At 42.4% G+C, this 19,548-nt stretch overlaps 1 protein-coding gene across 3 annotated transcripts in view; it reads left to right on the plus strand.

Annotated features, from left to right (window-relative positions):
• The window catches only part of LOC110330006 (protein HIRA), an 89,492-nt gene that overhangs the window by 37,394 nt on the left and 32,550 nt on the right, over positions 1–19,548 (plus strand). For all 3 annotated transcript variants that reach the window (XM_021209940.2, XM_029544343.1, XM_029544344.1), the window contains 6 exons: positions 3,539–3,609; positions 4,083–4,188; positions 6,896–7,111; positions 8,338–8,423; positions 14,184–14,378; positions 16,362–16,523. In XM_021209940.2, the coding sequence (XP_021065599.1) occupies positions 3,539–3,609; positions 4,083–4,188; positions 6,896–7,111; positions 8,338–8,423; positions 14,184–14,378; positions 16,362–16,523 (836 nt within the window). The remainder of the gene's footprint in view (positions 1–3,538; positions 3,610–4,082; positions 4,189–6,895; positions 7,112–8,337; positions 8,424–14,183; positions 14,379–16,361; positions 16,524–19,548) is intronic.

Consider the following 19,548-nt stretch of genomic DNA (forward strand, 5'->3'; position numbering starts at 1 on the left):
GCGGCCTCTTGTGAGGCTATGCCAGTGCCTGGCAAACACAGAAGTGGATGCTCACAGTCAGCTATTGGATGGAACACCAGGCCCCCAATGGAGGAGCTAGAGAAAGTACCCAAGGTGTTGTAGGGGGCTGCAACCCTGCAGGTGCAACAACAATATGAACTAACCAGTACCCCCTGAGCTCGAGTCTCTAGCTGCATAAGTAGCTGAAGATGGCCTAATCAGCCATCATTGGGAAGAGAGGCCCCTTAGTCTTGTAAACTTTATATGACCCAGCACAGGGGAAGGCCAGGGCCCCCCATCCGGGAATCCATCCCATCATTAGCCAGCTCCTTTTCAGAAGCATGCAGACATACTTTCCTCTTGTGTAGGAAGAAGCACTAAGGCTGGGCCTGGCCAAGAGATGGAAGACATCCTGACCCCACCTAGACCATCTCCTTCGGCTGTCAGTGTCATAGCTGGCATGCTGTGTTGTTTTCTGCTAGGAAGTTCTTTGTGTCTATATATACCATAGATCGAGTGAATTGTCTGTTGTATATGTTTGTGCTGTGTCACTACCACCTGGAACACTTCCTGTTCTCGCCTTTATGAAAGCAGTGATGAGTTTGGCCTGTTCTTGAACTTAATGTAAAAGCAGCTGCTCAGGGTATCTTTTTTCCCCCCCTAAATATATATATATTTATTTATTTATTTATTTATTTATTTATTTATTATGTTGTTGTTATTTCTTTCACTTAACATATTGGGTTTTGAAAATCTTGTGTGGTGTATTTACCAATGGCCCTCCCTCCCCCAATGTTGGGTAGGATTTAACTTTATGAACATACATGAACTGTTCATGTGTTTTCCGGTGTGCAGATATTAAGGTTGTTTTAGTTGGGACAAGGTCTTTTTGTGAGGCTCAGGTTGAGTTCCACCTGCCATTCTGGCCTGCCCATGTTGACTTGTTTATGTAATTAGTTAGTACCTACATTTATTTGTCCATTTGACACTTCAGATAACACTGATGGTTAAAGCTGTATATCCTGGTCTCCTTGTTAGACTTGCTAAACAGTAATGCTGGATGGGAGGTGCTATCTTAAGCCTCTTTGGACCCAACTCAGTGTCCATTGTGCAGATTCTCAGCATGTATTCAGTGATGGATTGAGAGTGAACTGTGACAGTTTTCTAAGTTAGGGCTTTGAAAGGTTAAATTTCTTATCAGAGGCTGATGTTCTGTGACCTGAGACAATTCCACATGCATTGCAGACTGTGGTCCTAGCCACTAAGTACATGCCAGCATGCTGAAAGTCTGACACACACACACACACACACACACACACACACACACACACACACAGACACACACACACAGACACACACACACACACGAGTTTAACAAAAATTAAAACTGTTTCTTCAAAAGCAGAGTCTATTTGAGGTTTTGTATTGGATATTACCCTCAGGCTACATGCATTATAATTTGTACAGAGAAATACGTTGCTGGAAGGGACCCAAGTCGCATTCTCTTTACACTCACTCTGGGTCTTTACTCACAGTGAGCATCATGGCATGCTCTTTTTGGAGTTGTGTTCCCCCTTGTCCCAGGCCGTTAAGGGTGCTACCTTAGTTTGATAAAATTCTGAGATCAGGTGGGTGTACATACTCCAGATTTTCATGGGAAAGTGGACAAAGTTGTGTTAGTGCAAATCTAAAAGTGGCTAACCTGGCTAGCTCGCAGATGATTGAGACAGAGGCTATTTGATTGATTAAGTCACAGTAACCGAGGGGACGCTAATCTATTCTAGTCCTCTAAACAAAGCTAGCTACTTGCCAGCCAGAATCCCTAAGACTTGCATTTTAAACATTGATCTGGCTCCCTCTGCTCATTGTGTGTTCTCATGGTGGCTCCTGGTTTTTCACCTCATTGTGAAAACTTCTCCCTCTCTTTCTTTCTCCTGCCTGGCATCAGAAGTTCAGCCCTATTATTGTGTCTGCCCAGTCATTGGCTGATCTGGTTTTTATTAACCAATCAGAGATAATTGGGGAGAAATGTTCACACAACTTTGAGACAGAAGATTCTTAGAATACATATTACAATGCCATGTCTAGATTATAACCAGATGAAAACCAGCATTTGAATAACACAAGGATAATCTTTACACAGTGGACAGTAACATGCCAGCAAAGTGGTTGTTTTCTGGGAATAGAATTATGGTGTACCAAGATACTTAATATAGGATCCAGTTTTCTCTTCTAGTCTCAGGTGGCTATATCTCCTCTGTTCTCATATTCCAGGCTACAGGTGCAAGGCAGAGTGAGTAAGTCAGCTTCCCATAACCTGCCACGGCACAAGGGAGACCCCATCATATGAATAAGTGCATTCTTACCAAATCTATGGGATTTGGCTCTGCCCCTGTCTTCAGAGTGGTCATGTACTGGGTATGAGAGATGGTGGTTGTTATAATATTAAAATACTAACTGGTGAACATGCATCTGCTGAATATTATAGAATCATCTATAAAGTATTTTCATAGAATATTCAGTGACATGTTTATGGTATGAGGAATATAAAGATATCCACAGCCATATGCTTTGTTTTGAAGATTAAAGTAAATATTTACAAGTTCATCAGTTTTAAAAAAATATTTAGTTTTATTTTATGTATATGAGATTTTTGAATGTATGTATGTATGTATGTATGTATGTATGTATGTATATATGTATGTGTATCTTGTGTGTGACTGGTTACCTGTGAAGTCCAGAAGAGGTATCTATTCCCTGGAACTGAAATTATAGTTGTTAGTTTCCATGTGGGTACTGGAAACCAATCTTGCGTGTTCTCGAAGACATTAATTGCTCTTAACCACTGAGCCATTTTTCCAGACCCTTTCTCCCTTTTTATGTGTATATCTGTATGTGTGTGTTTGCCTGTGTGCACACACATAAGCAAGTGTGAGCACACCATGCCAGAAGAAAGTGCTGGATCTCCTGGGAGCTGGAGTTAGAGGTGGTTGTGAACTGCCTGATGTGGGTGCTAGAACTGAACTCAGGTCCTCTGGAAGAATAGCAAAGTGCTCTTGATTCTTGCTGAGTCATCTCTCCAGCTTTCATTTGAGTTTAACAGTTTATGTTTGGACTAAGAGAAATTTATATTGGTGTGTGTTTGAGAGCTATCTGACACACAGGAGTGAGCCTGAGTGACTTACGTAACTATTTGCAGGAGCCTTGAGTCTTGTGAGACCAGAGCTCAGTGCCCAGAGAGGTGAGCTGGGTTCTTTCTGAGACCATCTCATCCTGCTCGGTAGATCTTTGCTTTTGCTATTGCTGAATGAATACAAAGCTGTTCCCCTGCTAGACTGTAGCTTCTTCAGTGTGTGAATTTCTGTCAGGCCTTGGTATCCCCAGCTTGTGGTTTTGGCAGTTGTATCTCGATTGAGTTGACTATGCCTTGTATGTTAGTGGAGGTCACCAAAGTTCCTGGGCTTATAAAGATGGTTAAATTGAGTATTCAGACTGGTTCTCAGTGATGTCATTAATTTTAACTTTTTTTTCCCTGTAGCTCACATGTTTGAAACGGCCTCTGGTTGTCATCCATGAACTGTTCGACAAGTCCATCATGGATATTTCCTGGTAAGATGGATTCTTACTACACTGTATTGGCTACTCTAACCTGAGACCTCTTGGCTGCTTTACAGCCAGGCATCCTGGTCTCCTTCCTTTGGCAGTGCAGCCCCCAGGGTACAGTTTGCACTCTACTCAGGTAGCAACATCTCTGCCTGCTCTTGTGTGAGGTTTACAGCATCTCTGCCTGCTCCTGTGAGAGGGTTACCACAAGTAGGGTTTGTTACAGGGAAATGTCTGCTTGGACAAACTGGGCGTTCTATAGGTTTATAGCAGAAAACAGAAATTGAAAACTTAGAAAATTTGGTAAGAGATTCTCTGCACTGGTACCTAGCTCTAAAGGGCATCAAAGGCTGCCCCGTCCTTAGGTCACAGAAGGGAGCTTTAGGTTTCTAGCATCCATCAGAGTATTCTTTGAGCCTCCTCATGTGGCAACTTCAGGTACATTGTCCACCTAGGCTCCTGACAGCTGTCTCTTTCAGGACTCTGAATGGGTTGGGTATCCTGGTGTGCTCCATGGACGGCTCTGTGGCGTTCCTTGATTTCTCTCAGGATGAACTCGGAGACCCCCTGAGTGAGGAGGAAAAGGTAGGCTTGTGGCCTATGTGCTATGACATTGGCTCTGAGACCTCTTCAGTTGGTTCCTCTTCTTGTGGAAGACATTTCTTAACTATTCTAAACAGTTTGCTTTTTACAGATTATGTTAATCCTTTTTGAAAAAGAATAGATTAATAATAAATACTCATGTCAGAAATAAGTATTGGAGCAAAGAATAAATTGGGCAGTGTGCTTGCTGAGAGAGCAGTGGCTATAAGGTAGCTTTCACCCCTGGGAGAGAGTTGGAGTCACTTCCATGGGGTTCTTGTTTATGTCATGTCTTTCATTCTCTTGTTTCATGCTGGCAAAGCAGCAGTTATGTGACAGTTAATACTGGTCACTTTTAGCATCTATGGCAGGTCCTTGCCCACGTACAGGTTTTGCATGTATTTATTATTTAAACTTCATATAATTACTGGGTGCAGTGGCATATATCTTTAATCCCAAAGAGGCTGAAGAGAGTTCAGGGCCAGCTTGGGCTACATAGTAAGACTGGTTTAAAATGAATAAACTAACAAACAATAATCTGCAAAGTAAGGCTTGTAGATGTTGGGAATCAAACCTGGGGCCTCCCTCCCACATAATGAACAAATGCTGTGGTTACTTAGCAATTCACAATTAATGTTGTTTTAAAGACCACCTGTAAGGGATTCTTGAGGACAACCAATGGAGAACCATTTTTTGTTGTTTGTTTGTTTTTTTCAAGACACAGTTTTTCTGTGTACCTCTTGTTATTCTGTAACTCAACAGACTAGGCTGACCTCAAACTCACAGAGGTCCTCTGCCTTTGCCTTCTGAATGCTGGGATTAATGGCATGAGCCACCACTGCCTGGCCATTTTTATTTTAAAAAAAAAAATGTTAAAAAATTAAGATAAAGTTAAAAACTTGGTAGAAATCTTGCCAAGAGAGTCTTTGCACCAAGAAACCAAACCAAGTTACTGAAAAGTGGGAGCTGGACTAGAAGGTCTGCTTGTTATTGCTTCTTAGCTTTGTGTTTGATCTATGCCCTCTTTCATGGTTTGTGTTTTTTTCCCTCCTTTCCTCCTTCAGTTTTCTCTGCAAACCTTTTCTCCCTAGATACCATAAGAAAGGACTTGAGTTATTTTATAACAGTAACATTTATAAAGCAGGTCTCATCTATTTCATCAGTGAGGTACCCAAGCCTAAGAAAACAGCATGATCCTTTGTGAGGACCACTCTGCCTTTAAGTATAAAAGTGGATGTGTGAGCTAGGCCTGCTGCCTCTGAGTCAGGCTCCCTCATCTATGTCTCTTCTCAGAGCATGGGGCCTCCCTGTACTTCTGTATGGGCTTTGGGAAAGGCTCTGCTTTACCTGCTGTAGACACAGAAACTGTTCTTTCTACCGACAGACTTTTGCCAACCGTTAATGGGGTATTATATCCATTTGTCTGAATGGAGCTCTGTGGAAGCCCAGAGCAGGTCAGCAGCTATCCTCTTAGTGATGCTGTTGCTGGGGGTAAGCTACCTCTTAATCTACTGTGCGACACCACCACCCTCAACTAAGATGTAAATAAATCCCTTGGGGTGGAGTCTACCTTATGCACTGTGCTTGGAATGGGGGGCAGCCTGCCAATGTTGTTTTTTTTTTAAAGAAGGAGTAAGTTTCTGAGTGACCTAGAATAATCTTCATTCTGCCTTATTCCTGTCATCAAGGATCACTGGGCCCTTCTGTGCCTCTTGGAGAGTCAATGTGAGAGCTTATGGAAGAGTCCTGTGTATTTTATCATCTCCCAGATCATTGACAGTGACTCTGTGTTTGAGGAACTCTAGAAAAGTCTTGGCCACGATCAAAATTTGGCTTGAGATTACAGAGGTTGGGTTTGGGAGAGGGCACAGGACACAGGACAGTAGAAGGGGAAGATTCCTGAGGCTGCTTAGGTACTAACAGGAGTGAGTCTTAAAGTCCTTGTTGTAGAAGAAGGCTGCCTACTAACTCTTAACTAGACATCATCTGGTATGAGCCAGATACTAGATACTGATTAACTTTAGTTCCTGTTTCCTGGGCAGGATACAGCACTGTCATTTGCACATCTTTTTGTGGATCTGCTTCTTGGCATGTTTTTATGAAAACTGCTTAAATGGTGTTGTGGGATGCTGCCCCTCTTCTCCTGAGGTCCTTGTCTTGCTTGTTATGGCAGAGGATTAACAAGCCCTGGGGCTGGGAGGAGATCCTGCACAGAAGGACCATGATGGGGGAGCTGAGAAGCCTCCAGTGCTCTTTCCAGGCAGTGCTAGTTGCATAGATCTCCTGTCATGGTGGCTGGCATCTGTAAGAGAAGAGAGAGCATGTTGGTTCTGTGAGAGTGCTTAGGGTTCTTGGTGTAACAATATAACCTTAAGTTACTAATTTGGGAATCTGCATTTCAGTTGAGACAGTATTTACGGCCATATATTTTGCACTAGTCCATATAAAAGGTGGTTTATTGTCAGGGTCTCACTGTCTTCCCAACAGTAGATGTACAGGAGGCTGTAACATCCTGTGAGGTATGAGGGATGTTGGCAGACATGTCTAGTCAGTGACTGGCAGTCGAGTGGGAACTGATGGTGAGCTGGCCTCCTGAGCTGTTCTGCTCTTAGAGCCAGAAGAGTCAGCACTATACTGCACCTGCTGGTTGGCAACTTCAGCCATGATGATACTCAGACCCATGTGTCAAACCTCTCCTTGCTTCCCACAGAGCCGAATTCACCAGTCCACCTATGGCAAGAGCCTGGCAATAATGACTGAGGCCCAGCTTTCCACAGCTGTTATTGAGAACCCTGAGATGCTCAAGTACCAGCGGAGACAGCAACAGCAGCAGCTGGATCAGAAGAATGCCACTACTAGGGAGACAAGCTCAGCATCCTCAGTCACGGGTGTGGTCAATGGGGAAAGTCTAGAAGATATCAGAAAGGTGAGGGCATGCTAATAAACCTTTATCATAGGACTCTAGTCCCCAGGGAGCAATAGAAGAGGTTATCCTTTGCAGAAACTACCAAGTCTTCACTACTCATCTCTCTAGGAAATTATAGATTCTGAGAAATTTGATTACTTGTCCTTAGAGAAGTTTGAGTTCCCCTTCTTCTGGAAGCCTGTATTTTACTGGTGGACAGGGATAATGGGGCAAGGCAGCATCAGAGGCATGGATCTCACTGAGAACTGAGAACGTAATCTTGTTCAGGAGCTTGTAGAGGCCAACAAGCCTCTCTAGGTCAATTTGACAGAATGTTTGATTGGGATCCACAGTCATATGCCTTTTATGGAGGAAGGAAAAACCATGATAAAAGTCAGTTTGGAAGCCAGGCATGATGGGTCGTATTGGTAAACCTAGTACCTGGCAGACTGAGGCAGGATGATCACTGCAAGTTTGAACCCAGCCTGGGCTATATATATATAATATGTTCTAGTTTAGCCTGTGTTACAGAGTGACATGTTTGTTTATTTTTTATTTATTATAAATAAAGTTGATTTGCAAGTCACCACTTTGTGAGAAGAGTATGGCTCACAAGTTCATACCTTTATCCTAAGGTCCCTGAATCATCTAATTCTAGGCTGTTAGATGTCATGTGCTTACAGCCTAACTTTGGTCATGCCTGGTACTGATGACAGGGAAGAAGGCTCTTTTAGCCAGTTCAGCTGGGAGCTTTCTCTTTTTGATGCTTCTCTGTATCAAATTAAAAACATGCCTTGTAAATGTCTAAGTTTGGCAGCAGGTTGACTTTCTTTGTACCAACAAGGCCGTGGAAAGGAAAATTAGAATACATTTCCTTAGAAGCCTTTATTTTTCATCACCATAGTGAGATATACATGACATATGCACATTTAATGCTTATACCCTAACAGCGAAACAGAGACAGAAGCACAAGTATTACCTGATGAGAAGAGATGTAGTCAAATTCATAGGAGCGGAGAGAAGAGTGATGGGTGCCAGGGCCTCAGAAGGCAACATGAGCACAAAGCCCTAGAGTTGTGTTGTGCACCATGGAGACTGTGGCTACCCATATTATAGTTCATGCTTGTTTCCTAGAAGAGCTAAATGTTCTCATCATAAGGGAAAAGAGAGGACAGCTTGAGGTTTTTGATATTTGGGTGTGGTTAACTGAAACTTTTGTATTCACTTATTTGACTCTACTTTGCCAGAATCTTTTGAAGAAACAAGTGGAAACTCGGACAGCAGATGGTCGGAGGAGAATCACGCCTCTTTGCATAGCACAGCTGGACACTGGGTACTCACTCCTTCACCAAGCTTTCTGTGGCCTTGTCTGGGGAGGTCTTCTTTTCTTCTGTTGTCAGTTAGCCAGTTAGGATCTTGGAAGACTGGGGCCAACCCCCATACTCTCAAAGCCCTATGTTCCCCATAGGGCTCTCCATATACTCTCCACACATGTGGAAGGGTAGGAACTGAGTGGCCCAAGGCCAGAATGTCTCCGCTTGCTGGCCCTCTACTCTGCCCAGCTGCTGATAAGGTACTGTAGGGCAAAAAAGGAAGTTATGCTTTCTTCCTTTTGTAACAGTTGCTCCCTCCCCCCAACTCCCATTATGAAAGGCATATAGTTGAAAATTTAGAAAGATAGTGAAAGTCCAAAGAAGAGGATAAATATCATTCATAATCCAGCCTCTGTTATCATTTTGATATCTGTATTTCCAGTCTTTCCCCACTTGCTGCTGTATCTTGACTTTCATCCACTAAATAAATAGTCCTCTGAAGCATTGCTTGCTGATTACAGATTCCTGTGTCTGAATGCAACATAAGCTAACGACCAGCTCCTCAACTGGGGTTCTATTTTGTATCCAGTTTTTATGAATGTTAATCTTTTTTTTTTTTTTTTTTTTTTTTTTTTTTNTTTTTTTTTTGATTTTTCGAGACAGGGTTTCTCTGTGTAGCCCTGGCTGTCCTGGAACTCGCTTTGTAGACCAGGCTAGCCTCAAACTCAGAAATCCGCCTGCCTCTGCCTCCCAAGCACTGGGATTAAAGGCGTGCGCCACCACGCCCGGCATGAATGTTAATCTTTGAACACACACTTGACTGTCCTCTTGGGCAGTTACTGAAATGGAATTGCTGGACAGAGAGTAGGGCTCTGAGATGCATTACATTCTGTGGAGGCAGGGAGTGGGGGTATGACCTCTTTACATTTGCTGTTATCTGCATATCTGCAGTCAGATGTGTGTTTGTAGTGATTGTTCTCTAGAAATGACAGGTTTGTGAAAGCACCCATTGTCAGGTATCTCTCTGGGTTTTAGACCCACACAGTGATCAGCTCAGAGCATCAGGAAGCCCTTCACAGAGACTGTCCTTTACATTTTTCAGTTGCTCATCCATGAGCTGTTCTAGGTTTTCCTTGTTTCCCTTGGTAACTAGTGAGGCTTCATGTATAAGATGTGCTAACCTCACTTATCTGCTAGGTGTACGTGTTCAGAACTTGCTTGTCTCCTCTCAGACAGGCTACTTACTCTTCTACCCTCCCCCATTAGAGGGTAAGGCCACTTCCTAACTTTTATTAGAATCCGGTGTGGACATGTAGGCCTGTAGTAGGAGGGAAAGAGGTGGTGTTGGTGCACAGCGATCCATTGGCTCTTCCCATGCTTTACCTAGTGAGGAGGGAGAGGACATAGGGTCTTCCTTGCTGGCTTTGAGTCACCTACCTTTCTACTACTGGGTATTTTTCTGGTATCAGAACTTGATAATTTATGTAAATAAATATGTTGTTATGTTTTACTTCCTGGTTCTATATTAAACAAATAGCTAGATATCAAAATATTAGCTAATGAAAAACAAATGAATCAAAAGTATGAAACAGACACACACCCATACACACATGACATAATTACTAAAAGTGATATATTGCTGGACAAGAAATTGTGTGTTTGCTTTCCTTAAAGCTCCCAGATTAGGAAGCCTTCACAGGAGAATTGTAATAACATGTCACACATTCTAGTACACAGATGAAAGGGAAACTTAAATCTAAATGATGGTGCTTGACTATATTACATCACACAGTCCCAGCTATTCAGGAGACCGAGGCAAGGTGAGCACTGGAGCTCAGGCCTGGAAAACATAGACTTTATCACCACAAAGAACATAATGAATTTCAGACCTATGTGGTTTCTAGATTCAGTGCAAACTCCTAAATAATACAGGTATATGGAGAACCTTATAGCATGTTGAGATGCTAATGTCAGGGTGCATTGGTGGTACATTTCCTTTGATTCCAGCATGTGAGGGACAGAAAAAAGACAGAAATCTGAGTTTCAGGCCTGTGTTATTCACATAGGCATATAGGCCTGTCTTATCCATATAGTTCCAAGCCAACCAGGGCAGCATACTTATCTCAAAAAAACAAAAATAAAACAAAATCTAATTTAACAGTCAAATAAGGCGTATTTTAGGTAAGTAAAGATGTTCAAAATTATGGAATATAATTTGAGCTACATGTCAGCTGATCAAAACAAATGGTATAGCCACACACACATACCCTCCCCCCCCCAACCCCAGTACCTGGGCTCCTGGGTTCCATAGTTGCTTAAGGGGCATTTTCATAAAATTCAACATTGTTTTGAAAAATCAATGAAATGAAAATAGAGGTTTCTTTAGCTGGAAATTTACTATTTTTTTTCATATCACATTTGGAAATAAAATATCTTCTTTCATATCACATATAGAAATAAAATGACATTTTACTCCCCTGATTATAATTTAATGTTCTTGAGACTTTTTGTAGTTAGTCAACACTGAATTCACAGGAGACCATGAAATATGTCATTATTCAAGGCTCTATGATCTAGAGGAACAGCACTGGGGTTGCTGTAGACAGCAATAGAAAAGAATAAAGCTTTATTGTGCTGCTCTTCCAGCATTTCGGGTGGAGAGGCAGGAGGGTTACATGTTTGTGGCAGTCTTGGCTACATAGCAGGATCCTGTCCTGGAGAATCCATGAGTGAGTGCATGCACTGGATACAAATGAGATCAAGTAATGCCTTCAGCAACAGTTCCTTTAGAAGATACAAAGGAGGAAATCACATTCACAAATGATTTTTTTCTTTTTTAAAGGCAGCATCTTATGTGTTGTCCAGGCTGATGTTGAACTTGGAGGTACAAGTAACCTTTGCACAATATCCTCTTGAGTAGCAGGACTTACAGGTGTATACTACCAGGTTGAACTAAGAAATGCAAATTTGTGAAGAAAAATTCAAGGATTAGACTGGGGAGATGGCTCAGTGGGTAGAATACTTGCTACACAAACATGAGGACCTGAGTTCCTGTCCCTAGCATCAGGTTAGAACCCAGATACTGGTGTGTGTGTGTGTGTGTGTGTGTGTCTGTCTGTCTGTCTGTCTGTCTGTGTGTATATGTAGATAGCCAGATCTTTAGGGCTTATTAACTGAATTGGTGAGCTCCAGGTAGTGAGAAAGATGGTAAGAAAACCATAAAAACCAAGAAACTGAAAAAGATGGAGAATAATAGACATAGATAACTGTTATGGACCTTTGGCCTCTACATGTGCATGTATTCACCTTACTTGCACATAGAGAATTCTGAGAGACCCAAAGAAAATTCCACAAAATAAAAATCAAAAGATGTGTTAGAAATTAGCTAAGGTGATTCATACCAATAATACCAGTTATTCCTAAACAAATTTAATATGGACCAAGAGGAGTAGTCATAATTTTCAGAATTAGAAAGGTAATTCTTAAGTTATTTGAAGAAATAGTAATATTTGAGATATTTCAGAAGGGGGGGGGGGAAAGCAAAGGGGTTGATTAGGGACAACTAACTACCAGAAAATAAAATGTAAACAAGTGTTAAACAGGGAGGGACTGACAGATGAGTAGGCAGGCCAATAGCATATAAAGGAATTTCCACAAAAGGCTCAAATTTTCAAGGAAGTGTGTATGTGTATAGGCAGTTGTTATAGAGTGTCTTCCTCAACTGTCTCTACTGTATTTCTTGAGATAGGATCTCTTTGGACCTGGAGCTTATTAATTCAGCTGGACTGGCTGGCCATCAAGCACCAGCTTTTCTGTCTTCACCTCCCTAGCACTGGGATTATAGGCACATGGAATTGTGTTTGGCTTTTTATGTGATTGTTGGAGATCAAAACTCAGGTCTTCATGATTTTGTGGGAAGTAGTTTCTCAAGCAAGTCTTCTCACTACCCCATTCAAGAGAGTTTTAAAAATGGTTTGCCATGTAGCCCCTGCTAGCCAGCCTATAACTCATCCTGTAGACCAGGTTGGCTTTGCACTCACAGAGCACCACTTGCCTCTGCTTCCCGATTGCTGGTATTAAAGGTGTGCACCACCATGCCTGCCTTAAGGGAATTTAAAAGGTAATGTCTCGAATAGTAAGGAGGCATTGGCCAGTTCCGCAAATGAGAAACAGGATGTCTTCTAGAAACCACATTGGCTCTCACCCTCTTTACCAATTTCAAAGTAGAAACCTCTACAAGCTTAACAGCTTTCTGCTTGTTTATTTCTATCATCACTTAACACTTTTGTTTTGAAAGACAAGGTCTCACTCTCACTCACTATGTAGCTATGGCTGGCCAGGACCCTGCTGGCTTTGAACTCATAGAGATCCATCTTCCTTTACCTCCTGATGTTGTTAAAGATGTGAACTACCATGCCTGGCCTTAATACATTTTTGCTTACAGTTTTATAAGATTCCATGGAAAAATACTTTTGTAGTCTTAGAGATAAAAGATATTTTCCAAGCCGGGCGTGGTAGCACACGCACTCGGGAGGCAGAGGCAGGTGGATTTCTGAGTTCAAGGACATCCTGGTCTACAAAGTGAGTTGCAGGATAGCTAGGGCTATACAGGGAAACCCCGTCTCGGAAAAAAAAAATTTTTTTTCCAGGCTATAATCTATAGTAACAAAACCCCTTCTTTTATCATTTGTTCCCTTGGAGCAAAACTGTAGTAAAATGCTATTTATTATCCATCAAATTGACTGATAGCAAGAAATTTGACAAAACTGTAAGGGTGGTCTTTGCAGGGTAGACCTGTAATCCAACCATTCAGTAGGCCTATCTAGGCTACAGAATAAATTCATTGCCCACCATCTTTTATCAAAATAAATGGAAGTATGGTTACATGGCTCAGTGATATTGCAGCTATTGTACATGTGTAAGGCTTGGATCCCAGTACCACAAATCCAACCAACAAAAACCACCACTACCACCAGCAGCAGCAGGAGCACAAAAAAGCAAAACACCTTTTAGGTTGTGGTGAAATAGGCACTCCCCTAAGTGTCTTGTGACTTAACCACTAAGGAGGGAGCTTTAGAAATGCTTACTGGAACCATATGTAAAACAACATTACATTTGCTACTCTAACTACATTTCTCTGAATATGTCCTACATTACACAGGAATTGGTTAGTACAAGACAATTTAATTCCATATGTGTTTAAGCGGCTGCTATGTGCTTTGTATATGTATTACAGAATATTCTTTAATTGGGATTTAATTCTAACCTGTTGGAGAGAGTCTAAGCACTTGACAGGTGAGAACATGAGGCACAATGAAAGTGACTGAGAGGCACAAGTGTGGGAGCTTGCAATTGGCAAGGGAGTTGCCCTGGCTGCTCTACCTCAGGTCCCTCAGCCTTAACACTTACATCATACCTCCTGTTGGGGTAGTGTGTCACAGGAGCAGGGAGGTAGACCTGCTTCTCAATAGAGGCTGTGTTAAGTAAATTACATGCCCTTCTAGTAAGAAAGCCTACAGTCCCTCAAAAGGGAGGCCACTGTAGATGCTACAGGGTGCATGGTAGGCTCAGTAGCATGTAATAATAACCAGATAACAGCCTTGTTGACTTCAGCAGTTGTATGTGTATTACTTAAACAGTGTATTAAGTGTTTCATTTTTATAAACTCTTAACTTTGCAAATTACCCTTGCTTCAAGACCCAGAAAAATGTTATTTAGAAGTTATAAAATAACTACATGTGACATTTTTGTGCTGATTTACTTTTCCTTGTTAATGACAGGGACTTCTCCACGGCATTCTTCAACAGCATCCCACTCTCCAGCTCCCTAGCGGGCACCATGCTCTCCTCTCCTAGTGGTCAGCAGCTACTACCACTGGAATCCAGTACCCCCTCCTTCGGCGCCTCAAAGCCTTGCACAGAACCAGTGGCAGCCACCAGTGCCAGGCCTACAGGCGAATCTGTCAGTAAGGACAGGTTAGTAGACACCAAGGACTGGCCGTGTCCTTGGGGAAAGTTTAGGTTCCAGGGATAAGAGTTTCATTCTAGGGGCTGCAGAGGTGGTTCAGGTGGTTAAAAGTTCTGGTTGCTCTTCTCGAGGACCTGGGTTCAATTGCCAGCACCCACATCACAGCTCACAACTGTCTGAAATCCAGCTCCAAGTGATTTGACACTCTCACACAGATATCAGGCAAGCAAAGCACCAATGCACATAAAATAAAAACAAATCATTGAAAAAAAAAAAAAAGAAGAGTTTCAAGCTCTTATTAGTTCATGAGCACTTTACTAAAACAGAGAAGAAATGCTTAAAATGAGGGTCTTCCTTAAGTGGGAGGATTTGTTTGATTTGTTTAAGTTAGTCTCTGAGCCTGTATCGATTTGACAGAAGCTGGCTGAGATGAAAGCTACAAAGATTTAGGGACCTGCCAGTGAGATTCTTCCTGCAACAGAGCAGACTACTTTCTAGCAGACCTAGACCAGAGATGGCCTGACATTTCTCGCTTTGGCCTGTACTGTGCTGAGTTTCATGCTCCATCCCTGCCGGATGATCCTGTGAGCATGTAGATTCCCCATCACACTTAGAATCAAATTTACTGAGTCCATGTTTTCACTGTCAGTCATATCTAGTCAGGGCTCGGGGAGCATAAGCGTGAATGTGGGCCGCATTCCTACTGTGGACTATACACTGTAAGGACCAGGTATATACAAGGCCTTGATTGCCAGGTGCTTGTCCTCCATTAAGAAAGAGGCATCTACAGGGTTGCAGGGTAACTCTCGGGGTCCTTTTGCAGACAAGGCAATTTGTCCATTGGGAGGCTTAGCAAGCAGATTTCATCGATACTATAGAAAGTGCTCCTCTTAGAGCCCATGCAAGACAATCAAGGGAAAGCTGAGAGCTAGGACAATGGCAAAAGCAGAGCTTCAAGTCTCTTAGGTGGATTGGGAAAAGAGGAGGGAAGGCAGGGTTCCTATTCTAAGCTAGGTACCCTGGGCTTTTCTCAGAGGGGAGACAGAGGCTTTGGGATTTGCATTTTAGGAAGTTGGTTCCAGTAGACAATGGAACCCAAATATAAATATCATAACTGATAAGTACAAGTGCTTCTCTGTTAGTAGAACAAATCTTGGGTTACTGCAGCCTCCTTCTGGTCTCTGGCATGTCTCTTCTCATCAGACAATGAGTGCACATCAGAGAGGAGGTGTTGCAGCATGGTATTCAGGAAGCAAGCAAGGGGTTTTGGGGAAGGGCAGGTACCACCTGAGGTGAGTAGTGTTTTGTGACTTGGAACTAAAGATCACGGAGGAGGAAAACAGTGCCATTGGGGATGAATGCCAGGCATCTGTTATGGGAATGTGATGTAGACAGATGGAAGTAGAGCAGTCTCCATGAGGTAAACAAGGCCTAGTAGCTTTGTTCAGGAATTGGGGTAGGTTTGAGCAGGAGGAAAGCTGGATAAGCTGTTCCAGAAAGTGTGAAGACTTTGCCATTATTCCAGTGAGCAATGGGTGAGCCCACTTAGGACCAAGGGGACTAGGCAGAAGATGAAGGGCAGGATTAGGTCATGACTTAAAGACCTAGTGAGGGCTTCCACTATAGTTAACTGTGGAAGTGGCAGAGCCTGTGGTTGTATCAGTTGGAGTGGACATGCTGTATTGAGGTTATGGAGACCCAGTATGTTGTCTAACCCTCAAAATTGTTCAAAAAACACAAAAGGGAAAATGTGAATGCATTTGCCCTTGAACTTCTCAGATAGACTTCCAGAATCTTAATGCATGAACATTAAAAAACAAATAAACAAACAAAAACACCCCAAAACAGTAGACTATATTTTGGAGTTTTCTTGTATCTGTAGAAAGAAGGTTGATACTTACACTTCTTTAGATGAGCTCCAAGTTATGTAAATCCTAGACTATCAAGTCCTTTGTTGCTTGTGTTTGATGAATCTCTCATCTTTTCCCCAGTATGAATGCTACCTCTACTCCTGCTGCATCATCACCCTCTGTGTTAACCACCCCATCCAAGATTGAACCCATGAAAGCATTTGATTCCCGGTTCACAGAACGGTCCAAAGCCACACCAGGTGCTCCTTCCTTGACCAGTGTGATTCCAACAGCTGTTGAAAGGTAGGTGGTAGCTACTATATCTCCTCAGGACTTCAACATGCATCCTGCCTCCTTAGGAGAGCAAGACTCCAGGGGCTTCTATGAGTGAAAGAAGCAGTGCCTGCTGAAAGTGGGGAGGTGGCTGGAAGTTGCTGTGGGGAGGATGCTGTGGTCTGAGGATAGAAAGAGAAGAGGCACAAGAGCTGACATTCTAGCCACCTGCCAAGAATACTCTCCAACTCTGGATCTCAGAGTTTACTGAGAAATGGAGCAAATGTGTGGTTGGAAAAATAGAAGGTTCTGCTGTTGTTGCACTGAGTCTGCTGAGAGGTGACCGAAGACCCAGGGGATTTAAGTTAGGTCTTGGTAAGACACATGGCCCTCTAAACTCTGCAGGTTTGGTGCTACATAACTATTTCTTCTATCTTCTTAACATATATTGTAGACACTAGGCCAGCCAGGGCCACAGAGGACTACCCCTGTCTCCAAACAAGCAAAAAGCAAGCAAGTAAACAAACAAAACCAGATCTCTAGAATATGTGATATTTTACAGCACCCACGACCTAAAAATCTGTGGGTGAATTAAAAAATATCCAGAGCAGTGGGCTTCATTATACTGTAAATATTAGGTGACAGGCTAGCAAAGGACCTTGCGTATTGATGGCCACATCAGTTCAAGACAAAAAGTCTTTGTTCTGAGACGTGTAGGTATTGTAACTGAGTCACTTTTAAAGTCAAACCACTTGGAAAAGTTGGGCTTCATTGAGAATTGCGTGCTAGCACAAAACCCAACTGGTATCTCAGAAACATGGCAGAGAAGTTGAGAGTGTCTGAGCTTGTCCCAGGGTTAGGAATCCTTGGAGTCAGTGTAACTTCACATGTGCCAGCTACAAGTCATTGTACCAGGAAATGAGCTCAAAAGAGGATTTTGTTCTTGTTAATATCTGGAAGCACTTGCCAGAGATGTAAATCTGGAGACATTCTTCTGTTTCCAAAGGATAAAGTACTGCCATCAACAAATCAGTACCTGGATAGACTTAATAAAACACTCAAAGTAGTCCAACTTGGCATGGTAGTACACATCTATGATCACAGCATGCTGGGAACTGAGAAAGAAAGACCATGAGGGTGGGAGAGGAAAGGGGGATGTGAGGGAGAGGGAGGGAAAGAGAAAGAGAGTCTATTGTGTAGAAATGTCAGGGATGTCAAGAACCTAAACATTAGGCCTTGATAAATTGGATCATAGAATTGTTAAAAGGAGATTATAAAGTAGATATACAATTACTCACAACCGAGTCAATATGGATCAAAGAACTACGTATAAGAACTAAAAGTGTAAAACTATCGAGAAGAAACCAAATATATACATACATACATACATATATATATATATATACATACATACATACATACATACATACCATTGGGTTAGACATCTGTTTCTTAGATTTGCTATTAAAAGTACAAGCACCTAAAAATAGATTACTGAAAAGTCCTTGAAATGTAGAACTTTGGAGAGGACCCACACATTTGCAGGAAATCCCCCAGGGGATATTCTGTAGGACAGCTATTAAGAAGTTCCCATGCTTATTTGAAGGTACTGAAGTCTGTTTGGAATAATGGAGAGAATTCTGGACTGAATGAACTAAATGCTGATTGGAGAGAGTGGTGAAGCTCTATAGCTGGAAAGACCTTGTGCTCCCTGAGGTCTGTCATGAGTGGCTTATTGGTTCTAATGGCCAATCACCATTTTCTTCAGTAGTATACTTGCTGACTCAGAAGCTGAGGCTAACTTGAATTGGCAGTTTTATTGAACATGAGGCTTGATCTCTCCTCAGTAGCTTTGTCCCCAAGGTCTCGGACGATCTTCCAGCTGTACACATACATGAAGGGTATGATTAAGCTTCCGCATTTATGGATAAGCATTCAGCATTCACTTTTTCTCAGTACTTTGTCCAGTTATACTTCCTGCTGCCCAATACAAGAAGAGTCTTTGATCAAGGCTGGCAGTAGCACTGATCTATGAACATAAGTGTAAGTATTTAGAAGGCAGTTTGGTAGGTGCATCTGTTTAGCTTCTAGAGTGGGGTTGATGATCTCACAGGCTTTTGTTGAGGTTTACCGTACCTATCACGAGAGTTTCTTCTTGGTGAGTGGGCCTCAGTTCTGATAAGAACCATGACGGGTTCTCCCACCGCCTCCCCTATGGGTAGCAGCAGTTTGTGTGGTAGCAGCTAGGCAGTGCAGCTCTGTGACAGATCTGGCATCCTATGCATCTCCCACCCTGCCCTCCCACGATGCCCAAGATGCTCTGAGAGGCCGTCGGCCAAGTCCACCCCTGCCAAGGTGGATACAAGGCCGAAGAAGGCTGTCAAAGGATAAAGCATCAGGCAAAAAAGTGCAGATAAAAGAGGAGAGGGGAGCGAAGGGCAAGCAGGCTGACGTGGCTGACCAGCAAACCACAGATCTGCCTGCAGAAAATGGAGAGATTGAAAACCAGAGTCCAGCCTCTGAAGAAGAGAAAGAAGCCAAGGCTAACTAAGCAGCCATCACGTCTGTCAGTGGTCCCTGCCTCCCTTATTGTATAATCCAGAGGAATATTTTTATCAACTATTTTTGGTTTTTCGAGACAGGGTTTCTCTGTGTAGTTCTGGCTGTCCTGGAACTCACTTTGTAGACCAGGCTGGCCTCGAACTCAGAAATCGCCTGCCTCTGCCTCCTGAGTGTTGGGATTAAAGGCATGTGCCACCACGCCCAGCTATCAACTATTTTGTAAATGCGAGTTTTTTAGTATCTCTAGAAACATTTTTTACAAGGTGAGGGAATCACACTTCATCCTATTTTTTAAGTGTAAATGGTTTTTTTTAAGAGGTTAAATCATTTGCTGGTTCTTTATTTTTTGATACAACCAGAAAATAGCTGGATACTGAATCAGGAGAGGCTGTGACTATCTTGGGGGCTACGTATAAGAACTAAAAGTGTAAAACTCTTGAGAAGAAACTCTTGATATATATATATATATATATATATATATATATATATATAT

Source organism: Mus pahari, chromosome 12 (genome assembly GCF_900095145.1).
Source record: "Mus pahari chromosome 12, PAHARI_EIJ_v1.1, whole genome shotgun sequence".
NCBI lineage: Eukaryota > Metazoa > Chordata > Mammalia > Rodentia > Muridae > Mus > Mus pahari.